The sequence below is a fragment of the Myotis yumanensis genome, unplaced genomic scaffold, assembly GCF_028538775.1.
Source record: "Myotis yumanensis isolate MYYU_CA2020_CCGP unplaced genomic scaffold, mMyoYum1.0.hap1 SCAF_19, whole genome shotgun sequence".
NCBI lineage: Eukaryota > Metazoa > Chordata > Mammalia > Chiroptera > Vespertilionidae > Myotis > Myotis yumanensis.
Window position 1 is genome coordinate 19,697,474 of NW_027223770.1, and position 13,044 is coordinate 19,710,517.

Below are 13,044 nucleotides of genomic sequence, written 5' to 3' on the forward strand. Positions count from 1 at the left end.
GGGAGAGGAGAGGAGCTGGTCACTGCTGCTTCTAGCTGGAGAAAATCCCATTTGAAGAGCCAGCCTAGTATGTGTATTGATTCTGGAGGAATGGCCATTGGCCAAAGAAAATGGAGACTCTATCTTCAGGGTTCCCAGGGGTTGGCAGGGGGCGCTGAGGTCGGCTGCAGCTTACTAGTAGCTGCTCGGAGGGGCTGAGGCTTTGCCGCAGGAAAGAATGCAGAGCCCAGATGTTGCCTTCACTGGAGTCTTTTGCCATTTTCATTCGCAAGGACAGGATTGCTCTGAGTCGTCCCCTATTCCTGATACTTAACTCTTAATGTAACTAATTTGTACCGCTCCGATTTCACAGATAAAAAGTGAGAAATCTGTTTTCCTCTCCGCAGCGACGCCCTCCTTCCTGGCTTTGTTTGCATTCCCTGCCCCTCTGCCTGCTGGTTCCAGTAATCCAAGCATTTATATGGCTCATTAAGCGCGTCGCACTCTCTGCAGCGCGGATGTAAGGATGTAATCAGGGTCGGAATCAGCCCTCTTTGCACTCTAAGGACAGGGCGGCGGGGCCTCTTGTTCAAGACTCAGTGGCGGCAACATGAGTTGGCAAGACCAGAGAAAGGGAAGGGCTTCTGGGAGGGCAGAGCAGTGGGCCGCAAGCTGAGCTTGGCTGGCAGGACCTCAAGGTGCCAGGCTCAGGTGGGCCTTCTGCGGCTGCACCCACTCAGTACAGCTGACGAAGACTTAGAGCAGGCCTCCTCGCAGTAACACAGGGTACTTGCCACCATGTCTGTGGGTAGGGATGCTGGGTTTTGGAGATCTGTTGCTCACCCTATATTTTCATTTCAGAACAGAGACTTAAAAGCTGAATGTAAGCTGGGAGTCCCTCTTGTCCTGTTCTATTTTATACACAACCATGGAGCAGAGGGAGTCAGAGCTTGTCTGTAGCAAAGTGGGGATCAGAACCCAGTTTTCTTTGCTCCTGGTACTGGTCTCTTCTCTACATTCCGCTGCCTTTTCAGTCCCTGCAGTTGCCCGGGGCTCAAGAAAGTACACAAGCTAAAATGCCACTTTGAGTTGGCACACTGCCCGTGTGACCTAGCCCATCTGTGTGGCTTTTGAAGGGACAGTAACTGGTGTGTGAGAAACAAACTTCTCAGCTGGAGGCCAAGCACTGATCCACCCATGGGTGTCTCCCACCTACCGATGTGCCTGTCACAGTTTACCTCGTCACTTCCTGTTTCAACCCACTCACCACCCCACTGTCCCCATTGCCTTTGTCTCTGAATTGGCTCTTATCCCATCTTCCTTTGTTCTCTGCATGCAGGTAGGACATGTATGGGAGATGTGTCTGTGTGAGAGGTCTGTTAGGAGAATGTGTTCTCTGGCTTCATGGTGCACAGTCAGAGGATCTCCAAAAATGAAACTTACAGTCCTTAAGGGCAAACGCCAATGCATGCCTGGGAATATGGTGTGTGTGTGTGTGTGTGTGTGTGTGTGTGTGTAAGGTATGTGTATATGTGTATATGGGTTGCAAATGTAAAAATGTTCTTTAAAATAATGGGCTTAGATTTAGGTAGGAGAAGGGAGATTTGAGTGTGCCAAAGAGCCATCTCTCGGCCGATTTTTTGCTTTGAGTTGCGAGCTAAAATTCGGGTTATGAGCCAGCTTCAGATACCCCACCGCTAGTTGGCGCAGCGAACGTCACAGTGAACGCCACAACATCAGCCCAGCATCACGTGTCTCACTCGTTCACTTTAATGATTTGACATACGAGTAATTTGAGTTATGAGCTCCGTCACGGAACGAATTAAACTCGTAAGTCAAGGCCCCACTGTATTTACTTCCTAGAGTCATTAAATGAGGTAAAGCAGGGAGAACATTCAGCCCAGTGCCCCCTGTAGGTGGTAAGTGATAAGTAACATTTTGCACAATCAGGGGGACATTGAGGACTAGAAACCACATTCATGGACATCAGAAAGGGTCTGTGAACTGGACAACATCCCTTTCATCTGGTGTTGAAGCGATTGCCACTCAGGCAGAGTATCAGAGGACCATCTTTGTGGGGACCATGCAGAACATCTTACCCAAACGCTTTCACTGATGAAAAAGTCAGAGTGCACCAAATTGATTTTCCCAAAACCATTCAGAGTGAGCAGCCGGACCTGGCTCCAAGGAGGCTCCGACTCCTAGGCCCTATTCTGTGGTCACATTTCATTCCTGAGCTGAACTCCTATCCCTGGTATCACCAACCCAACCCTCCAGTCTCTTTGTATATTCATTCATTCATTCATTCATTCATTCAACACAAATTTCCTGACTGGCTACTGTGTTAGGTTTTAAGGATCAATCCAGACATGGTCCCTATGTTCATGGAGCACATAGGCGGAAGCAGAAAAGAAGTCTTTGATAAAAGAAATGAAGCGAACGGAACAAAATATCATTGCAACTAGAAGGTGAAGTCTATAGACTTAGGTATATCTCCGTGTGTCACTGTTGCATCCTCATTACTCGGAGAAGCTGGCTCATGGCTGGTCCTGAGGAACATTAGTTGAGCGAAGGCTGGCGAGTGCACTGTGTTAGTGCAGTGTGTAGAAGTGTGACAGGGAGTGTGTACAATGGGGGACTGACCTCCCCTCCGAGGTCAGGAAAGGCTGCCTTCAGGAAGGGATGCTGAAAGGGGAGTGGACATTAACCGGATGAAGCGAGATACAGCGAGTGATGGTGCGGTAAGTGAAAGTGGACAGGAGGCCCTGGAGGAGTGGAAAGCACAATCCCAGCTGAGCAATACGCCTGGCAGCCATATCAAGAGCAGCAGTGATGAGATGGATCACAGAAAACACTGGCAAATGCCAGCGAGAACTACAGAACCTTCTCTTTATACAACAGTCTTCAGCCTGGCATACCTCTGTGAGCAGCAACATATTATGGACAATTCACAAGGACAGGCCAGGAAGTACTGTCCCAACTTTAGCAGAGTGAGGTCTATCATCTCTGTGTGTTGTCAAAGTCATATATCTAAACATGTGTGGGACTCTCTCCATATGTATGACATTATTTGGAACTCTCACCAGCCTTTAAAGGCAGGTATTCAGATCCTGATTCCATACGTGGGGAAAGTGAGTTTCAGCAAGGTTAACTAGCTGGAACGTGGCTGGCCAAGTTGGGATATAAAGCTATGTCTTTCTTAGTGTCTGAATTGTACCTCCTCCCTCCCCTCAACTCATATGTTGAAGCCATATGTCTCCAGTGTGTATTTGGAGATGGAGACTATAAAAAAATAATTAAGATTCAATGAGGTTAAAAGGGTAGGGCTCTCATTCATCAGAGTTATTGTCCTAATAAGAAGACACACCAGAGAGCAATCATCTCTCTCTCTCCTCCCCTCCTTCTCTCTCTCTCATCTTCTTTCCCTCTCTCTAATCCTCTTTTCTCTTTCCCTTTATTCCTTCCCCACTTCCTCCCTCCCCCCACTTTCTTCTCCCCCTCTCTCCATCTCTATATCCACCTCTATCTCTCTCCACAGATGCTCACAAGCAAGTCATGTGAGAACAAAGTAGCCATCAAAAATGTAGGAAGAGAGCCCTCACCAAAAACAGTTTTGGCCTCCAGAACTCTGAGAAAATAAATTTCTGTTGTTTAAGGCATTGGCCTATGATATTTTGTTATGGCAGCCCTAGCAAATTGATATAGTCTTGATGTATATCTGCTGTTGTTATCTGCTATGATACACCTCTTTCCTTAGTTCATGATGAAGAGGGACAAGATCCTGGATCATCTAGTGGTCAGACCTAGGCTGCTTCTGTTGGCTCTACTCCGTGGTGGGCAAACCACGGCTCGTGAGCCATAGGCGGCTCTTTGGCCCCTTGAGTGTGGCTCTTCCACAAAATGCTACGTGGGGGTACGCACGTACAGTACGATTGAAACTTCATGGCCCATGCACAGAAGTTGGTATTTTGTGGAAAAACCACACTCAAGGGGCCAAAGAGCCGCATGTGGCTCGCAAGCCGTGGCTTGCCGAACCACAGTTTGCCGACCACTGGCCCTACTTCCTGTCACTGACACCACTAACTGAGGGGGTGATAGCAGGGTCAGTGGCTGAGCACTCTAACCCCACCCTTTCCTCGTGGTTTTCTCAAGACCAAGGATGGACAGTCATAGACCTCAAGGTGTGGGCGGAGCCAGTGGCCTGTGACTGTCCTAGATCCAGCGCTGTGAAAAGACAGTCACAGAGTGCTTCCAGGTCTGGGCAAGTCAAAAGTTAGCACTTTTTATATGACTGAGAGTGATCATATGAAAGGAGGGCTGTGAGGCTCCGCCTCTGCAGGCAGAGCTGAGTACCACCTGCTGCTTCATCTAAATGCCTCTCTCTCTCTCTCTCTCTCTCTCTCTCTCTCTCTCTCGCTAGCCTCTGGGTAAACACCAGCATCTGCTGAAGGGCCCAGTGTGGATTCACTAGCTAAGTGTACCTCAGTGTTGCTTAACCTCTTTCTTCCTCCTTTACACTCATGTTTAAAATGGGGTTAATAACCTGTCTGCACAGCACTAACATGATGTCTGGAAAGCAGTAGATATTTTTATTATTATTAATGACTCCAAGCACTTCTACTTTACAATGAAGGTTTGAGAATTAAGTCTTTAGCCCTTTTTGCCTTGGGCTGAAAGTATAAAACATTCCTAGGAAGGTGACTTCCCCATGGAAACAATAATCTGATAATCCATTTGGTCTCTGGCCTGGCTTCCTCTTGGTGTTGCTGTGTATAGAAATAGCAGAACGGTCATCCTTTTTAAAGGCCACCAAGTAGAAGGGGTGTTTTTGTTTGTTTTGTTTTTTTGGGGGGGTGGGGTGGGGGTGGGGCAGGATCCTTTCCCTGAAACATATAATGGCATTTCATATGTGTGCATGTAAAAGCCATCTTGGTCTACATGCCTGCCACTTAAACTGTACAAACCAAATCCCTAAGTCTATCTACTAAGGATAAATCAACCAGGGAGGTGGAGCAGGCAAGCCTGTCTCTGAAGTAGGCTCAAGTTCAAACGCATAGGCATTCAGGCAGGCAGAGGAAGGAAGGAACATGCGGTACCCACCTGCCACTGCTGATGAGGGGCTTATTTCTAAGACACACACAGCACAATGCACACACCATGCAGAGAGAAAACAAAAGACATAGATCACACATTTCAGATGGTTGGTGGACGCCGTTTAGTCAATGTCAATGCCGAAAGCTTTTGCAGTGTCGGATGGGCACGTGGGAAAATGAATACCTTTTCGTTCTACTCACCAGATGCTTCCCTCCAAACACATCTCAGCAAATCAACAAATACAGACACACAAGAAATCTCACAACAAGCTGGCCCTGGTCCTTGGTGTGAAACGTGGCACAAAGGAGATGGACACGGCAGTGTGGGAAGATTTAGTGAGAGAAGGACAGGGCTTCCCAGGGAGGCCGCCGTGGCTCTGGGGCGCTCTCCATCCATGTGGAAGAGAAAGGCCTCCAGAGAGAAAGGCTTCGACGCTCCCGCTGTGGACAGAACAGTCCTCATGAGGAGGCCTCAGAGGGCTGCTCTGTTCCTTCCGATGAATGAGGACATGACACGGCAATCAACACGAGAATCATGATGGCAGCAGTTGACTTGGCTTAAAACTATAAAGCCAACCCCCCTCAAAATCATACTCTTACTAGAGAAGTTACCTGAAGATTATATCTAATTTGCCTTGCAGATCTTTCCATAGCACTCCAACTGAAATGTCCCCGGGTTCTGTGTTGTTATGGCAACCACCATCAGACTTGGTTCCGACTTGGGTTTACCCCTTTTGTAAGGTGCAAACCTTGCCTTTCAGTAGACCAGGGGATAGAAACACCACTGTTCCACATGTGAGGAGATTGACAGGGGGAAGCGTTTTGTATCTAAGGGTGGTGGGTTGAGCAGTATGGATGGACATAGGCCAAGCAGCTCATGCCTTCCTCCCTCATGTCCCTCGAGCCCCTCACGTGGCCGAGCCCATGCGCCCAGGCTTCCCGCACTCACCATACAGTGTGATGCTGGTGTTGGTGTTCCCAAGCTTGTTTGTGGCCACACAAGTATAGTTCCCATAATCCTTTTCTGAAACATTGAAGAAAGTCAGAGTGGATATGCGCCCTTTATTCTCAATCCTCACGCCGTCCAGGCCGGTGGCTAGCCTGCAACAGAGAAGGCACTGCTGGTCTGGTTCTACAGATATAGTAAAACAGCAGACAGAGGTGTTGGGAGAACTAAGATACCATAGGCCAGTGGTCGGCAAACTCATTAGTCAACAGAGCCAAATATCAACAGTACAACGATTGCAATTTCTTTTGAGAGCCAAATTTTTTAAACTTTAACTATATAGGTAGGTACATTGTTATTAACTTAATTAGGGTACTCCTAAGGCTTAGGAAGAGCCACACTCAAGGGGCCAAAGAGCCGCATGTGGCTCGTGAGCCGCACTTTGCCGACCACGGCCATAGGCTAACCCCACAAGGAGGCTTTCCCCCTCTCAAACCCCCTTTCCTTGGACTGACCCAGTTCCTGCACCTCGAACGATAAGCACCATAGCTCCCATCAGCAGGTTAAAGAGAAGAATGCTAACATTCCAAAGGCTACATGTACTGGTTCTCATCATCAAAGACTGCCATGTATACAGCTAACCTCAGATTTAGAAATAAGCTCAATTCATTAGCCCATTTCCCAGCTTCCTCCTCTTTTTTTGTGTCCTTGTTTCTGGTTCTAAAGGAGCCTCTGTTATAAAGAAGGCGGTGATGCATTTTGGTTCCTCCCTTACTGCACCCCTCTCCTCCCATGTAGGAAACGCTCCGTCAGCTCTGCTCACACAGCCCTGTTTCCATTCTCACGGTACCTGGTGTCTTCCCTGAACCACTGGAATTCAGCGGTGGGCACGGCAGACGCTTCACAGCTCAGGATGCCCTTCTGACCAACGGACACACCCATGTTCTTGGCTTTTGAGATATAGGGAGGGTCTGTGGGGAAAAGGCAAAGCAATTTCATGACATGGATAAAGGGCATATTCAGTCACCCTGCTGACAGATGGATTTCTTTCGGCACCTTACCTTCCCAGTTAAATTACCAACTATTTTAGGGGAAAACCTTCTTGCTTGAAGATATTGCCTTAACCCCAGCATCTTCTTTAGGACTTTAACCCAATTCAAAGCTATCCATTCTCCCCATTGGCTAAGAGCTGTGACAGTCACAGGAAGACTGGAATGGGGCACAGCAATCTAGTCAAGTATTTTCCTGATGGAGACAACTGGGTCTTTCAGAAAACAGCATTGCCATTACCAGCTTGTCCCTCTTAGCCCCTCCTCCATCCCCTCCCCCCCCCCCCCCCCCCCCCGGGACTCCCTGACAATGGTCAACTCACAGTTTACGGTGATTTTGACTTTCCGCACATCAGGAGCAGCCACATCGTTCAAGGCGCTGCATTCATACTCCCCGGACTGGTCACGTTTGATGTCAGAGATTTCCAGGTATTCGTCCTCACTCACAAAGCCCTGGCCTTCTGGGAGCAAAGGAGCAGACAGAAAGCAATCATGAAACTGGGAAACCAGGGACCGAGCACATGCACGTCTAGAACTGGGAGGAGGAGGGATCCGAAGCGCTGCAGAGAGGGGGTTTAGACATCAAGATTATAAAACGCCACGTTGGTTCAAAATGATGGCATTTGAAGAAAGGACTTTTCTGCTGGAGTCTTGGATCAATGCTTTTTTGTCCAACTCACTTTAACTTTTTAGACTATTTGGTGAGAAGATATTTTTTTCTTATATGATTTGTATGAGGATAAATTAAGAGTACATGCGAAACAGGACAGCACATTACTAGAATTTGATATTTTAGAGAATTGCCCTGGTCAATAATATAACAAAGACTGTGGGAATAACTTTAGAGTATGTTGGTATGGCCACCTTCATTTTTTCACTATGTACAAATGCCTTTGAATACAGAATACAAACTATTACTTCGTGCAGAACAAATAAGTGGCCACTTAACATGTTAATACAAATAAATGCCAAACAGCCAAACAGTTTGGTTTCAAACTGTGAAGGAGAAGATAAAGTAAAGGATGAATGAATAAGAAAGGACTTTGTGACTGCTATGTAGGAGGTGTGCTATAATCTCTTGCCAACATAAACATATAGCCCCAAATGATGGATCCACGGTTACTAGAATGGTCTCAAGGATTAAATACCCGGCTTTGTAGGGGGCATTTTGGAGGCTTAGAGGGAAACTTAAAAAATTTCAGGGAAGACACTGCAGAGCATGGAGCCTCCTGGGGCTTGGGGTAGGGCCCTATCTGTAGGAATCTCAGAGTGATGGTGCTGTTCGCAGCTCTCGACCCCAACAGACATTTAATCAATAAGGTTAGTTCATATCGTAATTCCTCAAGGTTCATTAGAGGGATATATATATATATATATATACATATATATATATTCATATTCCTTTTTTCCTTATTTTTCTTAGACTTAGAATTTCATAATTAAAGGAGACTCTAAGATCACTGATTTCAGGGAGTCTAATAAAGATGAATATTGCCTCACTTGTTGAAATAATACAGGGTGACCAATCTATGATTTATAAGGGTTAAACAACAACAAAATTAAACACACCAAAATGACTTTGTAGATTCATTGCACTGTTCCTTTTCTGCAAAGAATAAATGTGGCAGGATCGAAAGTCTGGCTTCCTTGGAAGACTCTATTATTCTTTCCAAGTGCACTAGAGGGTATTTGCCACAGGTAATTCAACCCCACCGCATTCATCCAAAAAATGAGCAGCCCGCGTGCAGGGGGCCTGACATGTGCCTCAGGCTGGGTCCCTGACCCCTCTCCTGGGCAAGAAGGGGAGAGACCATATCATGCTGCACGAAGTAGACTAGACAGATGTTGTGAAAGCCCCGATAAAGCGGGTCAATGAATATAAGTCAATGCAGGAATGATGGCTACTCAAAGGAAAGGGTTCCATTCACAGAAGAGGCAGGCCAGTGTGCCAGGACCCCGAGTGGTTCCCCGAATTTGCGAGTAGGACAGTTCCTGAGTCCTTCCTGGGAGTAGAGAGGGAATTCATTTTCACCATCTGTAACGCCATTTTTATGGGATGGATATGTGACAGCGGAAAGGAAGGAAGGAAGTGCTTCTTGTAAAATGGGGATCATTACGATAATGCTACCTCATTAGGTGAGAGATGAATTTGTCAAATTTGTGCTGTAAAGTGAGTGCTTCTCAGATTTTAATTTGCATATGAATTCTTCTGGGATTTAAAATATATAGAGAGAGCTCTGAATCAGTGGGCCGAGAGGGAGGCCTGGGATTCTGTATTCCTAACAAGTTTCTCCATGCTGCGGGGCTGAGGCCCACTCTGAGCAGTGAAGCTCAAAGGCACCACCAACTGCTGCTCTAGGCTCCTCCTACTCACACACGTATAGTTACCTGGGCCTGTGAGGTGGACAGTAGGTCAACAAGGGCCACCGAGTGCCCCCAGTGCCCAGGTCTCTGCAGAGCAGCACGTCAAGAACAGGGCTCGGAGGGTCCACGGAGGCTGAGTGTCTGAACCCCTAAAGCTAACATTCCCACCAAGTCTTTATGGTCTTACTCCAAAACATGCATCCTGTCAACACAGCTCCTTTGCTAAGAAATGAGAGGCGGATGTTGAAGCTCCTCCCATCGCAAGCCCATTGAAGGTGATAAGATGCTATTTTCTTATCCACTTTGAGTCCTGGGTGAGCTTTTAAAGCAGGACAAATCTAGGTTGCTCAGTGCCTGGAGAGGTAGGAAACCACAGGATTTAATGCTCTCCTGCCCTCTCCAGTTCTGGTTGCAATGCACAATTCTGATTCCGTGCTGCAGAGCAAGGGGCACGGGCAACAAATGTGTTCATCCTCTTTGCTAGCTGCCAGGAAGCCAAACCACTGACTATGGAGGCAAACAGGGGCACAGAGAAACACAGCGGGAGGAAGACAAATGGGAGGAGGAGGAGGAGGAGGAAGAGGAGAAGGAGGAGGAGGAGGAGGAAGAGGAGAAGGAGGAGGAGGAGGAGGAGGAGAGGGAAAAGGAGGAGGAAGAGGGGGAGGAGGGGGAGGAGGGGGAGGAGGAAAGTTGCACTGTTGTGAGGAAGGAAGGAAAGGCAGCTGCAGGCAAAGAGGCCTGGGTGCTGTGGGAAACATTCTGAAGATACATTCAGAAGGGATCTTAAAGAGATAGGCTGCAAGACTACAATATGTTCTCTGACAGAATGTAGGGAAACAGGAGCTAGATGATTCACATAGTCCAGAAAGTTGTCCTCCTAGAGGGGCAAACCCTGCCTGGCAAACCCTTTGACGTGATTAAAGTTGCTTCCTAGGCCAGTGACGGCAAACCTTTTGAGCTCGGTGTGTCAGCATTTTGAAAAACCCTAACTTAACTCTGGTGCCGTGTCACATATAGAAATTTTTTGATATTTGCAACCATACTAAAACAAAGACTTATATTTTTGATATTTATTTTCTATATTTAAATGCCATTTAACAAAGAAAAATCAACCAAAAAAATGAGTTCGCGTGTCACCTCTGACACGCGTGTCATAGGTTCGCCATCACTGTCCTAGGTGCTCCCAGCCCACCATCCCTTCTCATGAGCCATGGAAAGCAGCTGCTCTACCTACAGGAGTTGCGTTGTGAGGTTAAATGTCAGCACCCATCACAGCTTTTGCCAGGAGACCTGTTAGTTGGTGACTCAGTGGCACATGCCTGGGTGCAGGTGCCATAGAGAACATGAGCAGGAGTATGAGAATGGGGGGAAGAGGACCAGAGTTCAAGGAGGCATCTACACAGAGAAGAAAAGGCAAGGGGGGGAAAGGCCATAGGAAGAACTCGGATAAACAAGAAAGCTGGACGAGAAAAGCAGCAGCTGGAAGGGAGCTGGTGCCAGTGGGGAGAGGTGAGCACCCCACGAGTCCATCTGGCTCACATGGTAGCATTCTGTAAATGCAAGAAGTTTGCCTACTGTCCAGCACAGGGGCTCTTATAGATGAGCATATTAATCCTGGCTTGGAAAGTTGGCATCAAATGCCAGATAATTAGGTGCATGACCTGCTTCGAGAAGAAATTGCACTTTCTCCTTCTTTGAACTCCTTGTGCATCTAGTGTAAGATAAACCTACAGTATTTGTTCACTCTACTGGTGGCTACAGGCTTGGAAACTCTGAGCCCCCTTCCCCCCCGCCCCCCCCCCAAAAAACAAAACAAAAAACACTCTCCCTCTCCACTTACTGAATCTCTCCTGTTTCTGCCAGTTCCTGCCCTCCACCCCTTGACTCTCCTTAGACTACTGCTGGCCATAAGCACCTCGGGGCTCCCCCTCCTTAATTAAACCAGGGCGTGTGGACAGCAGTACACTCCATCCCTGCCTGCTCGCAGCTCCCAGAGGCATCCCTTCACTGCATTGAAGTTAATGAAAAGTGTGATAAGCCCACTGTTTCATTTTCCCTTAATTAATCCAAGCGATGGACTTGTGCTAAAGTCATTTGGGTTTGGGTACTGAGCCTCTGGGTCAACATCTCACTCGCCGGCAGTGACAGAAGCTCCTTGTCTTGGGCTCAGATAACCTTTCTCAGGCCGAGGCCACCGGGACCTTCCCCAAGGAAGGAGCAGCTTAGCCGGATCCAGGCTGCCTGCTGGCCTCCTTCCCTGGAGCTTAATGACAAGATCCATGTGTTACCGTGAAAGTCAACTGAGAGTCTAGAGGGGGAAAGGGTACACGGATGATGCTCCCAGGAGCTGGGGGCACAAAGGCATTTCCCGCCAATGGTGAGTTTCCTGAGTCGTTCCCCTGTTCTGATGGGACAGCTGAAGATGACAGGAGAAGAGAAGGACTCAAGTAAGTCATCCAGTGGGCGTGTCCAGAAAGATCAATTCTGATTCACTGGGCTCTTCCCCCCCCCGGCCCCCCAGGAGGAGAAAAGCCAAAGATGAAAGGATGTGAAGGGTTTTGTCTGGTGGAAGGGGCAGTAGAAGAGACAGTCAAGGAACCAATGGGCGGTGAGGTCTAGGAGGAAGTGCCTAGAGGTCTCCTCTAGGGGGCACACAGGAATCACCCAAAGGACACTTTACAACAGACCTGGTGCCCATGCTCACAGATTGACTGCATTGGCCTCAGAGGGAGCCCCAGATCAGCCTTTCCAGGGGACGGTCCTGTACAAGGATGACTGAGATGGCCCCCCTGGTTAGTACACTGAGGGCTCTGTGGCCTTCACTCTCCTGTAGACTCCCAGGCTTCCTTTACTGGGAAGGCACTCGGGGTTTGTAGTATATCTGATATGAACTTGGGGAGTAGAAGCATCTGATGTGACCTCGGTTGCCCTGGCCTTCTCGGGGGTCCTGACAGTGCAGGCTCAGGAACGGAGACACCCTGTGGTGTCAAGGTGGCTCTCATCTGTCACTGTTCTGCAGCTGCTCAGAGATGGGCAGGAAAGGGTTTTGACAAGTATGAAGGACTGTGTGTGTCTGAGGGTAATGTCTCGTATTAATGGGGGACATTAATTATTTCCTTCCTCTTCTAAGACTCCTTTTCATGCAGATTTTGACAAGTAACTGCTTTTATTCCCTCCCCTTGATGGGTAGATTGGAATAATGTCTTAAAGGTACCACTAATCATCCATCTGAATGATGTGAGGCCCATTTTCCTGGGTTTGAGGGTAACTGGAATTCAGGAAAACAATGCTGCTCTCTGCTCTCTGCCCTCCTCTGTTTTCTCTAAAAACATCCCTTCTTACTTATAAGGCTTCCCTCCCTGATCCTTCCAAACCAGAAAACAGATATTGTGAGGTAAGGAAAGGGGCCTCAGTGGCAGTGAGGGCACCATGCTTGGCACCATACCTCCCCTGTCCTTCACCTCCACTGCCAGAGCTGATGGGATCAGGGATGCCTGGATGGCTGGTAAATGTTAATCCTGAGTGTGTCCCTGAGGGTGTTTCCAGAAGAGATTAGCATCTGAGTCAGTAGACCCAGTAATGACTGCCCTCCCCAAGTGGGTGGCCACCATCC

At 47.9% G+C, this 13,044-nt stretch overlaps 1 protein-coding gene across 5 annotated transcripts in view; it reads right to left on the reverse strand.

Moving 5' to 3' along the window:
- The window catches only part of OPCML (opioid binding protein/cell adhesion molecule like), an 859,123-nt gene that overhangs the window by 14,113 nt on the left and 831,966 nt on the right, over positions 1-13,044 (reverse strand). For 2 of the 5 annotated variants that reach the window (XM_070399259.1, XM_070399257.1), the window contains 4 exons: positions 7,391-7,528; positions 6,869-6,989; positions 6,022-6,173; positions 5,080-5,106 (listed from right to left, as the gene is read on the reverse strand). In XM_070399259.1, the coding sequence (XP_070255360.1) occupies positions 5,080-5,106; positions 6,022-6,173; positions 6,869-6,989; positions 7,391-7,528 (438 nt within the window). The remainder of the gene's footprint in view (positions 1-5,079; positions 5,107-6,021; positions 6,174-6,868; positions 6,990-7,390; positions 7,529-13,044) is intronic. The other 3 variants (XM_070399258.1, XM_070399261.1, XM_070399260.1) reach the window with 3 other exon arrangements.